We start from the raw sequence: 13,737 nt of genomic DNA on the forward strand, positions 1-13,737 counted from the left end.
AACTATCCATTAGGCAGGTGGAAATAAAGTATTTTCAGGAGAGATTGGGGCTAAATAAATAAATTTAGGAGTTATCTGCATAGAAATGATGACTGAACTCAAACAAGTTGGATGAGATCACCAAAAAAGAAAGAAAAGAAGGGGGCCAGGTAGGCAGGTAGGGCCTATTGCTGTCTACAGCATAGCAACAGAAAGATGATTAACCAACTAAGCAACTGAGTGAGTGGGCAGACAATTAGGAAAAGATTCAGAAGACAGCAGTGTCAACAGCTTCTCTCTGCCGCTGACTTTCAAATTACATAACTGACAGTTTTCTCATTAACTACTTCCTGGTCACGATGCGTAGAAGGCTTCTCTTTGCCACTCTGGTTTCCTCACAATTCTACATGTGCCCCTCATCTTCCTCCTTTCTCCCACAGGAATCTTAAGACTATGCTCTTCGATCCCCCCACTCTGATAGGTAAGTTTTCACCGATCTTAGAGAAATGCAAATTAAAGCAACTTTGAGGTTCCACCTCCCATCTATCAGATTGGCAAAGAGGAAAATTACAAATGCTGGAGGGGCTGTAAGCACACTAATGCACAGCTGGTGGAACTGTAAAGTGGTCCAGCCATTCTGGAAAGCAATTTGGAAATACATACCCAAAGTCACTAACTATCTACATCCTCTACCCAGCAATACCACTACAGTACCCCAAAGAGATCAAATAAAAAGGAAAAGAACCCACGTATACAAAAATATTCATAGCAGCTCTTTTTGTGGTGGCCAAAAAAAAACCCCAAACAAACCAAAAAAAAAAACAAAAACCCAGAAGTCAACAGGCTTCCTACCTATTGAGAAATGGCTAAACAAATTACAGTATATGAATATAATGAAGTATTACTGCACCACATAAAATGACGAGATGGTTAGTTTCAGAGTAAACTAGAGACTTCTATGAACAAAGAGCAAACAAAGCAGAACTAGGAGAACATTTCATATGATGAAAAATGAAATTAAAAAACTGTAAAAGACTTTAGAAGTCTGACCAATGCAATAATAACCATGACTGAAGATGAAGTACACTACCCACCTCCTGCCAAAGAGGTGATGGACTTCAAAAGCAGAATGAGACATATGTTTCTGAATACGGCCAAGGTGAGAATTTGTTTTGCTAGACTATGCATATTTGTTATGCAGGGTTTCTTTTTCTTTTTTACTAGTTCAATTGGGTGGGGGATAGAGAAAAAATGCTCAGAAAATTAAAAAAATTTTTAATAAAAAAAGAACACAAGCTATTCGAGAGCAGGGACTGTCTTGCTTGCTTATATTTGTAGCCCTAGTGCTTAGCATATTGCCTGACATACAGTAACTGCTTAATCAATGCTCTAGCTCTCTAACTCTGCCTCTTTGCCATATTTCTCCAGCCCTAAATCTTATACTATGAAAAAATCCATGCCAAATAAAACCAGCATTCCCTTCATTTTCAAGAGTATAAAATCTTATAATAATGATAATAACAATAATAATAGCTAACATTTATATAGTTATGTGCTAGGTACTATGCTAAATACTTTCTAAATGTTATCTCACTTGATGCTCACTACAATTCTGAGAGGTAGGGCATATTATTATCCCCATTTTATAGCTTAGGAAACTGAGGCAGATAGTGTCCAAATGACTTGACCAGCTAGTACATACAGCTAATAAATATCAGAGGCTACAATTAAACTCAGGTCTTCCTGACTCCAGGACCAGCATTCTATCCACTACGCCACCTAGCAGCCATTCATGGGAGGCTCTTCTTGAATTATTTTTGTCTTTATCTTTTTCTTTCCTCTACAAGTTTAGCACAACAGCTCTTCTAAACTACCCTTCTTAACACACAAGCACTTACTGGTTACTTAACTTTGGGGACACCTTAAATTAAAACTGAACAGCTTTAAAGACAGAGGTAAGAAAAATTTAGAAGTGAAATCAAACAGGGTTTTAACTAATGTCATGACACGACAACAACAAAAAAAGCACCTTCTAACAGCTAATCTACAAGGGGTTTGTGTATGTAATTACTCAGAGAGGAGGGGAGGGGAGAAAAAAAAACACTAGATGCCATTTTTTAGTTTAGCCATTTTAGTTCAGGTGATAGCATTGGTGAAATGGTTGTGGCAGAGAATGACACCCTCAATGAAGACTAGATGTACCAAAGGACAAATTGGATTCCTGCCTCGGGGAAGGACTGCCTCACTTATCAACTAATTTCATGAGTTTGTCCCTATAATTTCATTGGCACAGGGAGCTACTGAATGAGGAAATTTTTTTCTATCAATGCAGATAAGCCACTGTTCTGCAACTCACAGTCTTTTAGTTACTTGCCCAGGACACTGAGGGTTAAGATTCTTGCCTAGGGTCACAACACCAGTATGTGTTGAGGCAAGACTTAAACCTACATTATCTTTATTCTGAGCCTGGCTCTCTCTATCCAAAATGCCATCCTGCTTCTCTCTGCTAAAGATAGAAAGAACATAGAACCTAATGAAAGAAAATCAGGTAAATCATTAGCCATAACCAATGATGAGAGGCTGGTGATGGATTCACAGAATCAGGATAAGGGAAATGAAAGGACTGAAAAGCTCTTCTAGCCCAAACCCCTCATTTGACAGATCATGGGATCAAATACCCAAATTGTTCCTTTCATGGAGGAGAAAACGTGAGGACCAGGGAGGTTAAGTGATTTACCCATGTTCACACAATTACTAAGTGGCAGAGACAGAATTTGAACCCAGGTCTTCTAATTCTAGAGCCAATGTTCCTGCCATTATAACTGGAGGAAACTGAAGACCAGAGAGATTAAGTGACTTGTCCAAAGTCACACAGCTAATAAATTGCAGAAGGGACTTCACCTCAAGTCCTCTGACTCCAAATCTAGTACTCTTCCCACAGGTGCCCTTGGGAAGGGGATCAGAAGGCTGATGGAATAAGCAGCTCTAACTTCTCTGAATTGAAAAAAAAATAACTTGAAAGTCATTTTGGTGGAGAGAAAGAAGAATTTTTGGAAGCATACAACTAGAAAGCTATTCCATTTAGCCCCAAAGTCTGAAGACCTGGATGAGATGGTGCCCAGGAAGAGATCAAAGAAGAGAAAGAAAAAAAGCCCTAGCTGGCCCAACCCTGAAGTTATCTAGTTCAGTGCTTCTTAAATTATGGGTCACAAACATATATGGGATCATGTGACTGAACATGAGAGTCATAAAAAATCTGGCAACAATAAAGGTTTCTGAACATGTAATGCCCAAATATTAATTCAAAATCAAATGCTTAATGAATCCAAGGTGTTTCTGGCAGCACTTGCCAATGCTTCATCACGCGACTTCACTGAAGCTTTGAACACACAACATGTGTACTTTGCACCACACATGTTATCATGCCACGCAACAGCAAAGGATGCTGCCAGAAACACTATGGCTCAGATTCAAGACTACTGTAAATTATGAATTGCAGTGTTTTTACTGTACATACAAAATCATTAAATGAATTTTGGCTTGGTATTAGAACAGAATTTCCAACAATTTCTGAAATAGCTCTAAACATTCTTACGCCATTTTGCACTACATATATATGTGAAGTAGTGTTCTAAGCATGGACGATTATAAAATCAAAATATTGATCAACTCTGAAAAACACTGAAGATGCTATACATCCTGCAGTACCAAACATTCTGCCAAGATTTAATTCTTCATGTAAAAATAAACAAGCACATCCATCTCTTGAGTATGCAAATTTACTTTAGTCTTTAATAAATTATAAAATTATATGTATACCAAAGAATTGTTTTAAAATAAATTTATTTATGAGAATCAGTAAATGTTTGATTTGTATATCTATTTTATATACTTATATACTTGGGGTCTGTGAAAATTTCTCAGGCAAAAAGGAGTCAAGAGCAGAAAAAGTTTAAGAAGCCCTGCTCTAGTTGAAGGTGCACTGAAGGTAACTGGGGAGACAACAAATGAATGACTTGATATGATTCCCATACTATTCTCTACTATGATCTGTGGAGGCCAAGAAATTCGGGGCTTGACATGAAAGACTATCCTGAGAACAGTCTAATCTCTTAAAGCAACCACACAGATCCTGGTAAGAAAATAAGCAGATCTCAATGGACAAAAATCATCCAGTTGGGGAAAAAAGAAAATACAGTCACAATGCAGCTATATGGGAGTCACTAAAATTCAGACTCTAAAACAGCAGGCCAAAGAAAGGCAGGTTCCCAGGAAGAACTCCCTCTGCCATTTTAAGTGCAACTCTTCATGCTGATCTTGATCTGAATCTTAACTCTGGACTTGCATCTTTCAGTTATCTAAGGAAACTCCAGAGGTTTGTACAAATAGGTGTGTTTCTTGGAATAAAATATCTCCTGGTAAAAATTCACATCAGAAAACATTCACTTTGTAAAGTTTGCCTAAAGTCTATCCAGAAGCATCCCTTCCATGATATGTTCATCATCTCAAACTAAATGTGTGAGTGCCCAACAAAAATGCTGTGCCAACAAGAATAATTTTCACAAGGTGTTTTGATGGGGTCATTTTTTTTTCTGGATTTCTCTTTTGTTCTGATGGCATTTGTTAGAAATGAGATAAAGAAATCACAAAGGACTAGTGGGGAAATATCCCTTTTTTCTGCCATGCGCATAACACCAAACAATCACTAATGGATTTATTACAAAGAAAGGTTGTTGGGGTGTATATGGAGGAGCATAAAAATAACCCTTCTCTTTAAGAGAAAAATTACCTACCTGAGGTGCTGTAGCTCCTGTTGACAAGAGAGGTTCTCCTGCTTCAGTTGCTCCTGGAGAGACTGATACTTATTTGTCTGTTCCTGATACTCCTCAAGTTGAACTTTCAGTGGACGGAGTTCAGTGTTCTCCTGGTTAATCTGCAGGTATTGCTGCTGTAGATTCTTTAACTCCTTCAGCTTAAACAAAGGAAATGTAATAGAGTCAGGCATCAATTTACCACTCCCAACGCAAACCACTAACAATTAACAGCCCAGATGTATCCTTCTGGCTAAGTTAAAGAGGAGAGTCAAAAAGAGGTCATCTAACAGATTTCATTGCTTCATAAGCCGCAATGAAATAAATGAAGTTAGGCTATCACATACGGTTTGCTGTCACAGCCAATAAGTATTATGGGCCAGTTTCCCATGTACTACATCTCACCCTCTATTATCTAACTCTTCCTGGACCTGCTCCTCACAAACTCTCTAGGGACCCAAATCCTGAAATGACTCTGGAGGCATAGTTTTGAGCTAGTCAGATGTAGGAGCCATAAAGGCACCCCCAGCGGTTTATTCTGAGGTTGAGAGAAATGGCAAGGGTCCTAACTGACCTTTTGTTATTTTCCAACTTGGATAGCTCAAGAAAAAGTATTTCAAGCAAATTCAGATTGCCACTAAAGCAGTGAATTGACTCTAGGGGCTTCACCAAAGCACTGCAAACCACTGAGGAGTGTGAAGTATCCAGACCTAAACAAGGATTTTGCCATAGCCATCCCCCTCCCAGTGATTTCTTTATCCCAGAAAAAAAAAGCCAGAATAAAGATCAGCATTGGCCTTGGCTTCCTGTCTATCAGCTTAAGCAAGGAGATCTGGTATTTGCTAACTAGGAAAATTGCTGGAGTCTCTTGGTCTATTGTTTGTGGTCAATCCTTTACATCAGTATAATTTATTTATATGAACAGTGATGATCATTGTTCTAAACAAGTGTTGTCCTTGCCATGGAGAGACAGTATGGCATAGTGGAAGGAAAGCTGGACTTGGAAGCGTTAATAAAATCCTGTCTGAGGCATTTATACTGGTTATGTGATTATAGGCGAATTAACACCTTCCATGAGGCTTGGTTTTCTCATCTGTAAAAAGGGGCTAACAAGTATACCTATCTTTTGGTTGCTATAAGGATCAAAGGTAATAATATTCTTAAAATGCTTTGGTTACCTTAAAGCACTATATCAATGTGATCTATAATAATTTTTCCTTTATTCATTTCCCATTTTTTGGGCATCAACAGTTCATCTGAATAGCATGGGTTGGAACTTGGGCAACTATACACAATTTCTTCTCATCTTTATATTTTTCTCTCATTTAGCATTGATTTTTATCTTAGTTCTAATAACCAAGAGCAGGACTGCTCACAGACAGATGACTCTGAAATGACTTCTTATACTAGTAACCAGTCATTTCTTGTTAAGATTTAATCAGCTTCTGGAAAATGCTATCTACATCCAGACAAAGAACTTAGGAGTCTGAATGCAGATGGAAGCATACTATTTGCCCTCCTTTTCTTCTGTTGTTTTGTTTTGTCTCGTCTTTCCTGTGGTTGCTCCCATTAGTTCTGATTCTTCTTTACATCATGACTAATATGAAAGTATGTTTAATATGAATGTGTAAGTAGAGCCTATATAAGACTGCATGCCGTCTTCGGGACAGGAGGGGGGGGAATTCAAAACTCAAAATCTTATGAAAGTAGATGTTGAAAACTAAAAATAAATAAATTAATTATAAAGAAAAAGAAAAAAGACAGTGTGAAAAAGATTTAATTAGTTTCATATTTTGTGTGATGTTGCTTGGTGATTTCATGACCAGTGCCTTTCAACTCTCTGTGAAGATAGTATTCCAGATATACAGGCATAAGATGTTTGTGTAATCTAAATGGCTTTGGCTATTTTTGTTTCTTAATCCTAAATCACATTTTCCAAAATATTTTTAATCACTCTCCTCTGGGCCCACCTTCAAATGGAGGTCATCAAATATCAAAATATATGTTGATTTAGCTTGGAGGGTTTTGTCTTCAAAGAATTTTTTCTATTCTTCATCCTTTGCAACAGATCTTAGTACATAACTATAATTATTTTCAATAGTGGGCTTTTTGCTTATATTCATTATAAGTACTTTAAGACAAGATGACCAACTCCCCCACGAAATGATGTTCCTAGTTGCCTTTGTGTACACAGTGAAATCAACTCAACTAACTTTATCTGCTTCTCCAAACAAACCTCTAAGCCATCCTTTGATTTTGTTGAAATATATTTATGTCCTCTAGTTTCATCTCGTTAGGATGTCAGTATTCATATCATGCAGCTCTTCCTTCCAGTAGCATGTTGACTTGGTGGTTGGATAAGGATCTTATGTTTAGAAAACCAAGAGTTATGCTAATGTTTATATTTGATCCAAATTCTTTTCTGCCACTCTCTACGGTCACTGTGGAAGCAAAGAACTATACTTTTATGGGTTACCAGAGTCAAAGAATTCATCGGCTTGTGGTCAACCCACTGGTGATGAGCCTCTCCACACTTACTTAGGCTAGTCATCAGATAGCACACTCAGGATATTACAAGTACTATACTTGAAACCTTTACAACTTGGTAGAATAGCAGGAGCTTGGCTCCACTGGCATTGTCACTGAGAACCTAAATCTCCACGCCACCATGTTTGCCTCAGTCTCCTCATCTGCAAAATGAGCTGGAGAAGGAAATGGCAAAGCACTCCAGTATCTTTGCTGAGAAAACCTCATATGGGGTCACTGACAACTGAAAAATGACTGACTGAGAAGACCAGTATGTCTGATAAGGAGAGACAAGGCAGGGACAAAACTGCAAGGCTTGACTATAGGGCTAAGGAATATGAAACTGCATCTTTTAGGAAGTAAAAAGTTAACAAAAGTTTTATGAGAAGGTAAATGGCATGACAAAAGTGGTATTCTATACAGACTAATATAGTTTGGTATAAAGGATAGATTACAGAGGAAAGATACTAGATTCAGAAAGATTTGTTAGGAGAGGTTACTGTACTAGTTTGAGTATTAGGGGATAAGAGGAGTATACTAGGGTAGGAGCACTGGCAGCAGGAAAAGGACGGATGCAAGAAATAATACAAATACAGAATCAAGGCTTTAGAGCCCACCATGCTCTAGCAAATGAAGAAATTCTGAAAAACTATGAACTCTCATGGCTTTTATTTTTCTCTCACCTATGCACTTTTCATGTTCTAACGTCTATTACTGTTATTTATGTATATTTCTTATCTTCCTCATTATGTTTTAAACTCTCTGAAGATAGGGGCTATATCCCATTTACCTTTGTATGCCCAACGATACGCAGCTGAATATACAGTAAATACTCAACAAATGTCTGTTATTTATTACTGAAGAAACTTCACATATTAAAGTTTTGACTGAGGATATATGTAAGATATAATTGGGTTGAAACCTACTTAGAGAGGAAGAGGATATATAGATATCCTAAAACACCTCCATGCAATCTATGAATATACAAAAAAATTAACTAAAAGTGAACCTTATGCTGACTGTGGTGACACATTAGACATTAGACATATGCTGCTGATGATAAAGAAAAGAAACTACAAAACAGGGAAATACTCTTTTTCACCAGGATCAACCTGGCAAGTAAAATTTTCAAGCTTGGGGCATGTGTCACATTTTAATTCAGATTCAAAATCTTACTTCTCTAATGCCAAACTCAATTTGGACTTGGTCTAGCCTGACAAAGATATTGAGCCTGCACAGAGCTATAATATGTAGTGCCATGAAAGTAAAGAAAATACAATCACAGACAAGGACCTGTTATGCTGGTTTAATCCTGTCTTTCATTCTCATGTTACAGTGACCTGGAAGGGCTTTTAAAAGCTGCCCTGGTTTTGGATCTTGGCTCTTACTGAAAGCAGCATAATTTCAGAAACTCTTTTCACTCTCTCCTTTTTAAGAAATTAAAAAGAGACACTAAAAAATATGGATGAGTGACCTGGCCAGAAAGCAGATATTTCCTATACATTATAAGAAGGCATATAAGTTAACCTTTTTAAAGTTTAAAAAAAAATCATGCCCAAATTGGAGCTGACACATTTGGATACAAAGCCGTCCCTCTGAACAACTGACTTACTATTCATGCTGAACAGCAGCTAAAACAGACATGAAGTTATTCCTACTCTTCTATTTTTATTTATCCTAAAATGAATTCTGCCTAAATTTGTCCAGTTAGCTCTCTGTGTAACAGCTTTTTTATAAACTATACTATTTTGTGCAGCATCAGAAAGGAGAAAATCTGTGCCAAGGGTATCTGTGATTTGTTAAAGCTCAATCAGCTAGCTTAGCAGATATAGAAATAGAAGGAAACATGGGGAGATCAGGAGAGAAGTGAAAATAAAATGGGTGGCTATAATTAAATAACCAGATTTCTACATATGGATCAAATTCTCTGTTCATATATGTTTATCTTTTGTACCTTCAATTCAACAAATTTATATGTTAATTGCATGTTGCTTCCATCTTATATTTGCTCTCTAATAAATACATTTAGTCTTTTCTTCCAAGTGGGGCCTAGAACACAGAGAACTACGAGAAGGTAGCTGAAGGTCAAAGGTAAAAATAAAAAAAAAGGGAAGGGGGACCAATCTAAATATATAATTGGATTTCTCTTTGTAAATTGGTTTTTGTTTGCTTTTGTCTGCATTACAGCATGGCAGGAATATACTGACAATTAAAGATATCTGAGCACAGTGTGTCCCATCTTCAGAAAAGAGAGAAAGCATCCTGAAATAAGTTATGCATTGCTCAGGGGCCCTCCTAGCAACTAATAAGTGAGTATCCAAGGATTTGTCCCAGTATTAGCCACATAACAATCAGCTAAAAGAACTGGCAAAAAGAATATGCATCTTGCTTCAAGCGATACAGAGGGCAAGGAGAATTCTGAATGACCTACAGAGAACATATTTATGTTATTGTCATCTATATGGGCATCTATACTGGCACAAATGCAAGTCATCCCAGACTTGCATCCTCATCCCAGAAGAGAAAGTGAAAAAGCTGAAGAACCATATTTCCGTTCTGCAGGATACAAAGGAAAATGGGCAAAAAAACACTCTTTGAAAGAATGAAAAAGGTATTTCAAGGAGAAAAGGAAGATGAAAAAGAATATAAAGAAGCAAAGAGGGTCTATTTATACCTGTAATAAGAGTTTAGAGGATATAAGAATTTCACAAGGTCTCTAACTCTGTCTTTACAGAAAAGATGGAGAAATGTGGCCTAGATGGTATAAATAGGTTGAATTTTCAAGAGCAAATGAATGGTTTGACCCAAAGATTAGTTATTGATGGGTCATTATCAACTTAGAAGGTCCCTAGTGGGGTTTCTTCCTAGGCATCTGTCCCTGGTTACTAAGTTGTTCAACATTTTTAAAAAATGATTTAGATATGGCCAATATTACTCAGAGAGATTTGGGTTTTGTTTTGAAATCATCAAACATTTATTGAAGTACCACACCAAGTGCCGAGGAGAATAATAAGATACAAGCCCTACCCACCAAAAGCTTACAATCTAATAATATGACTCTACCTTACAATTAACTAAAAGAAAAAAACACAGTGTTTTGAGCTTTCTGCTCTCTCCAGTATGTTAAGTCTTGCAGTGCCATATGTTACTTATAATTTTGACAACAATTTTATCTGAATAGCCATTCAAATAACAAATCCCTGGACTACAGCACCTGCCAAGAATTTCTTGAGACACTTAAGATATATGCAGCCAACAGATATGCCAAGAAGTATCTGTGAGATCAAATGTGCCAACTTCTTTCTTAGATCATATTCTTTTCACTTACTGCTTTATTAAAAAACTTTCCGAATCTCAATCAAGATTCGAAAGCAACAAAGAGGTTAAACTGTTATTTTTCCCCTCAGTGGAGCCAACTTCACTTAGAACACTTGACAACACAACTTCTAGAACTTAAATCCCTCTAAAACACATAGCTTTCTAGCAACACTGTAAATGTTATAACACTCTTTTGCAGTCCTGGCCTGGCCAATTTACTAATATATTTAATTTAAAAAATTTTTAATTATTCTGTTCCTTGCAAACACCAACACAAGCATAAACAAAGAACTAAAAAGAGGATTGAACATGAGACCACAAATCTCCATTATGAACAATACGGGTTTTTAAAAATTACCTAATAAATCCAAAACATTAATTCCAAAGCTGTCCTACTTGTCTGTTTCCCTCTGAACGTCTTTCTGCTCTCTTCTGTGCATTTTAAAATGTTTCATTAATGTTCTCATCACTCTTTTCTTTTCTGCATCTCTATCCTACCCTCTTTCTGTCCTAATCCCTGCCCAACCCTTCGAAACAAAAAGGCCTTTTCAGAAAGTAGGCATAGACCAACATCTCACACTCTATACCAAGATGAGGTCAAAATGGGTACGTGATTGAGACATAAAGGGTGATACAACAAGCAAATTAGGAGAGCAAGGAATAGTTTACCTGTCAGATCTATGGAGAAGGGAAGAATTTATGATCAAACAAGAGACAGAGAACATTAAGAAATGCAAAATGGATAATTTTGATTGCATTAAATTAAAAAGGTTTTGCACAAACAACACCAATGCAACCAAGATTAGAAGGAAAGCAGAAAGTTGGGGAACAACTTTTACAGCCAGTGTTTCTGATAAAGGTTTCATTCCTAAAATATATACAGAACTGGGTGGGGGGAGGGGGGAGAGACCTTTCATGGCATATTTATGAAATGCACACATCACAGTAAGCTGGTAGCAGAGTCAGCATCCAACATGATTGCAAAAGAGTACATCTCACTGGGCAAAATCTAGTATATGGAATTTAGTAAGGATAAATGTAAATTCTTACAATTGGGTTAATAGGACTAAATCCTTGACATTCTAAAATGGTTCAATATCGAAAGACACATTGTTTAATCCAGGGCTGTCCAACTTTAAGTTATCTTAGGGCCGCATTAAAATAAAATAATTATTCAAAGGCTGCACCCAGAATAAAAAATACAGTACACTAACAGAAAGTGGGGGAACGCGCATCATCAATACAACAGGTGAAGGCATGAAGCGCAAAAGCAAACACAAAACAACAAAGCAACAACACACCGGTACAAAGGTAGGTGCATACTGACTAGTCTGCATCACATAGACAGGACACATCCCACAGATGGATTGAAAATTCCATCCATAATACTACTTAAAAATACCAAAGAAAATTAACATCGAAACTGTTTATTAGTGATGGAATTAAAAAATAGAATATGCATTCCATGCAAATGATTATTTTATTTTTTCTGCTCGTGAAAACTAAAACTCACAGGCAGGCTGCAGAAAATCGCACTGCACGCTGCATGCGGCCCATGGGCCGTATTTTGGACAGCCCTGGTCTAATCGACAGAAATGATATTCAAGATGTATCTGCTTTGCCAATGAATCCTAACCTTTCTGACTTGAAGTTGAAACCTTCTATAAGCGTTGTCTCTCCCCATTAGAAAAAGAGCATTTTGAGAGAAGAGACCATCTCATTTTTATATCTGCATCCCAAGTGCTAAGCACAATGCTTTACATATAGTACATACTTAATAAATGCTTTTTCGTTTTCATTCCTGTAAAGGGAGGGATGGGGCAAGAATTTTCTTCCACTCCAAGGAATGAGGATATGGATAAAAAGATGACATAATGGGAGAGAGCATCCAGTAATGGTCAGAATAATACAAAGTAAAACTATTTGGCAATGAGGGATATTGAGGTAGCTATTCATCATAAGCTTATGCTGATACCAACAGCAGAAAGAGCTACTGTCTTCATGAATCATGTATTAAAAACACAGCAGACAGTGCCTACAGCTGCCTATCAAATATGTTATGACCACCACCTACTTCTGGTGATACATACAAGGACAAATGATGACACCAGAAGGAAACTAGAAAGCATCACCAAGAATTATGGAAGTGTAGGAAAAATACTTATGACCTCAGAGGACAAGGTGATACTTTCATCATTACTGCCAATTGAAGGCAGGGGAAAAAGCCGATTTGGGAAGCAGGATTTGGATTTCTGAACCACAGTTTAAAATATAGGGATGATAGTATCATGAACAGGAATTGAGTTTACTTAACAAGGTCTACTTAAAAAATATATTTTCTTAGCATCCTGAAAATCTAATGAAAAGGGCTTTAAGAGGAAAAGAGACAAGGTAAGAGAAATCTGATAGGCCTAGTACCATAGACAGTAGCAACATAGGAAGAAAAATACCACAACAAATCTCTAATTCATTCACAGGACATGATACTCCAGAAAAAAAACCAGCAATAAAATCAATAACCAGAGATAGCTATCTTCAAATATGCAAAATATGATACATAAATAGGGAGACAAATTTACTCTCACAGACTTGACAGGATTATTAAGACTCATAACTGGAATATTGTTCTGGAAGGAAATAACTTATTTAAAACAAACAGAACAGATTTTAAAAATGTTTGCTAAGTTAATATTATTTATTAAGAAGATACTTTCACATGAAGAAATTCAGGAACCTGATAGGAAAAACATGATGAAGCAGCAGAGGATCAAAAAAGGAAGAAAGAGAAGTGACATTGTCATGAAGCTACCAGACTGGCAGGAGGAAACAGATGAGGAATCTGGGAAGCAGATCACAAACCTGACATGGAAGTATGGTATTACTGACAGGGGATTCCAAATATCCAAATGTCTGGTGAAGGGCTCATTCTTCCAAAAGCAGAACTGATCAATTTTGTGGTTTGCCTTAATGGCAGTTTAACTCTTTGAAAGGAGGAGAAAACAATTTCATACTCAATTCTGATTAACAAGGAGAAGAAATGATGGAAACCTTGGAAAAAAGTAACCACTTCATTTAAAAATTCATGATGCAAGGAAACTGACTT

At 36.9% G+C, this 13,737-nt stretch overlaps 1 protein-coding gene across 4 annotated transcripts in view; it reads right to left on the reverse strand.

Moving 5' to 3' along the window:
- The window catches only part of GOLGB1 (golgin B1), an 83,676-nt gene that overhangs the window by 13,445 nt on the left and 56,494 nt on the right, over positions 1–13,737 (reverse strand). For all 4 annotated transcript variants that reach the window (XM_036744913.1, XM_036744911.1, XM_036744914.1 and 1 more), the window contains exon 16: positions 4,773–4,951. In XM_036744913.1, coding sequence (XP_036600808.1) covers positions 4,773–4,951 — 179 coding nt within the window. The remainder of the gene's footprint in view (positions 1–4,772; positions 4,952–13,737) is intronic.

The sequence above is a fragment of the Trichosurus vulpecula genome, chromosome 2 (genome assembly GCF_011100635.1).
Source record: "Trichosurus vulpecula isolate mTriVul1 chromosome 2, mTriVul1.pri, whole genome shotgun sequence".
In the NCBI taxonomy this organism is placed as follows: Eukaryota; Metazoa; Chordata; class Mammalia; order Diprotodontia; family Phalangeridae; genus Trichosurus; species Trichosurus vulpecula.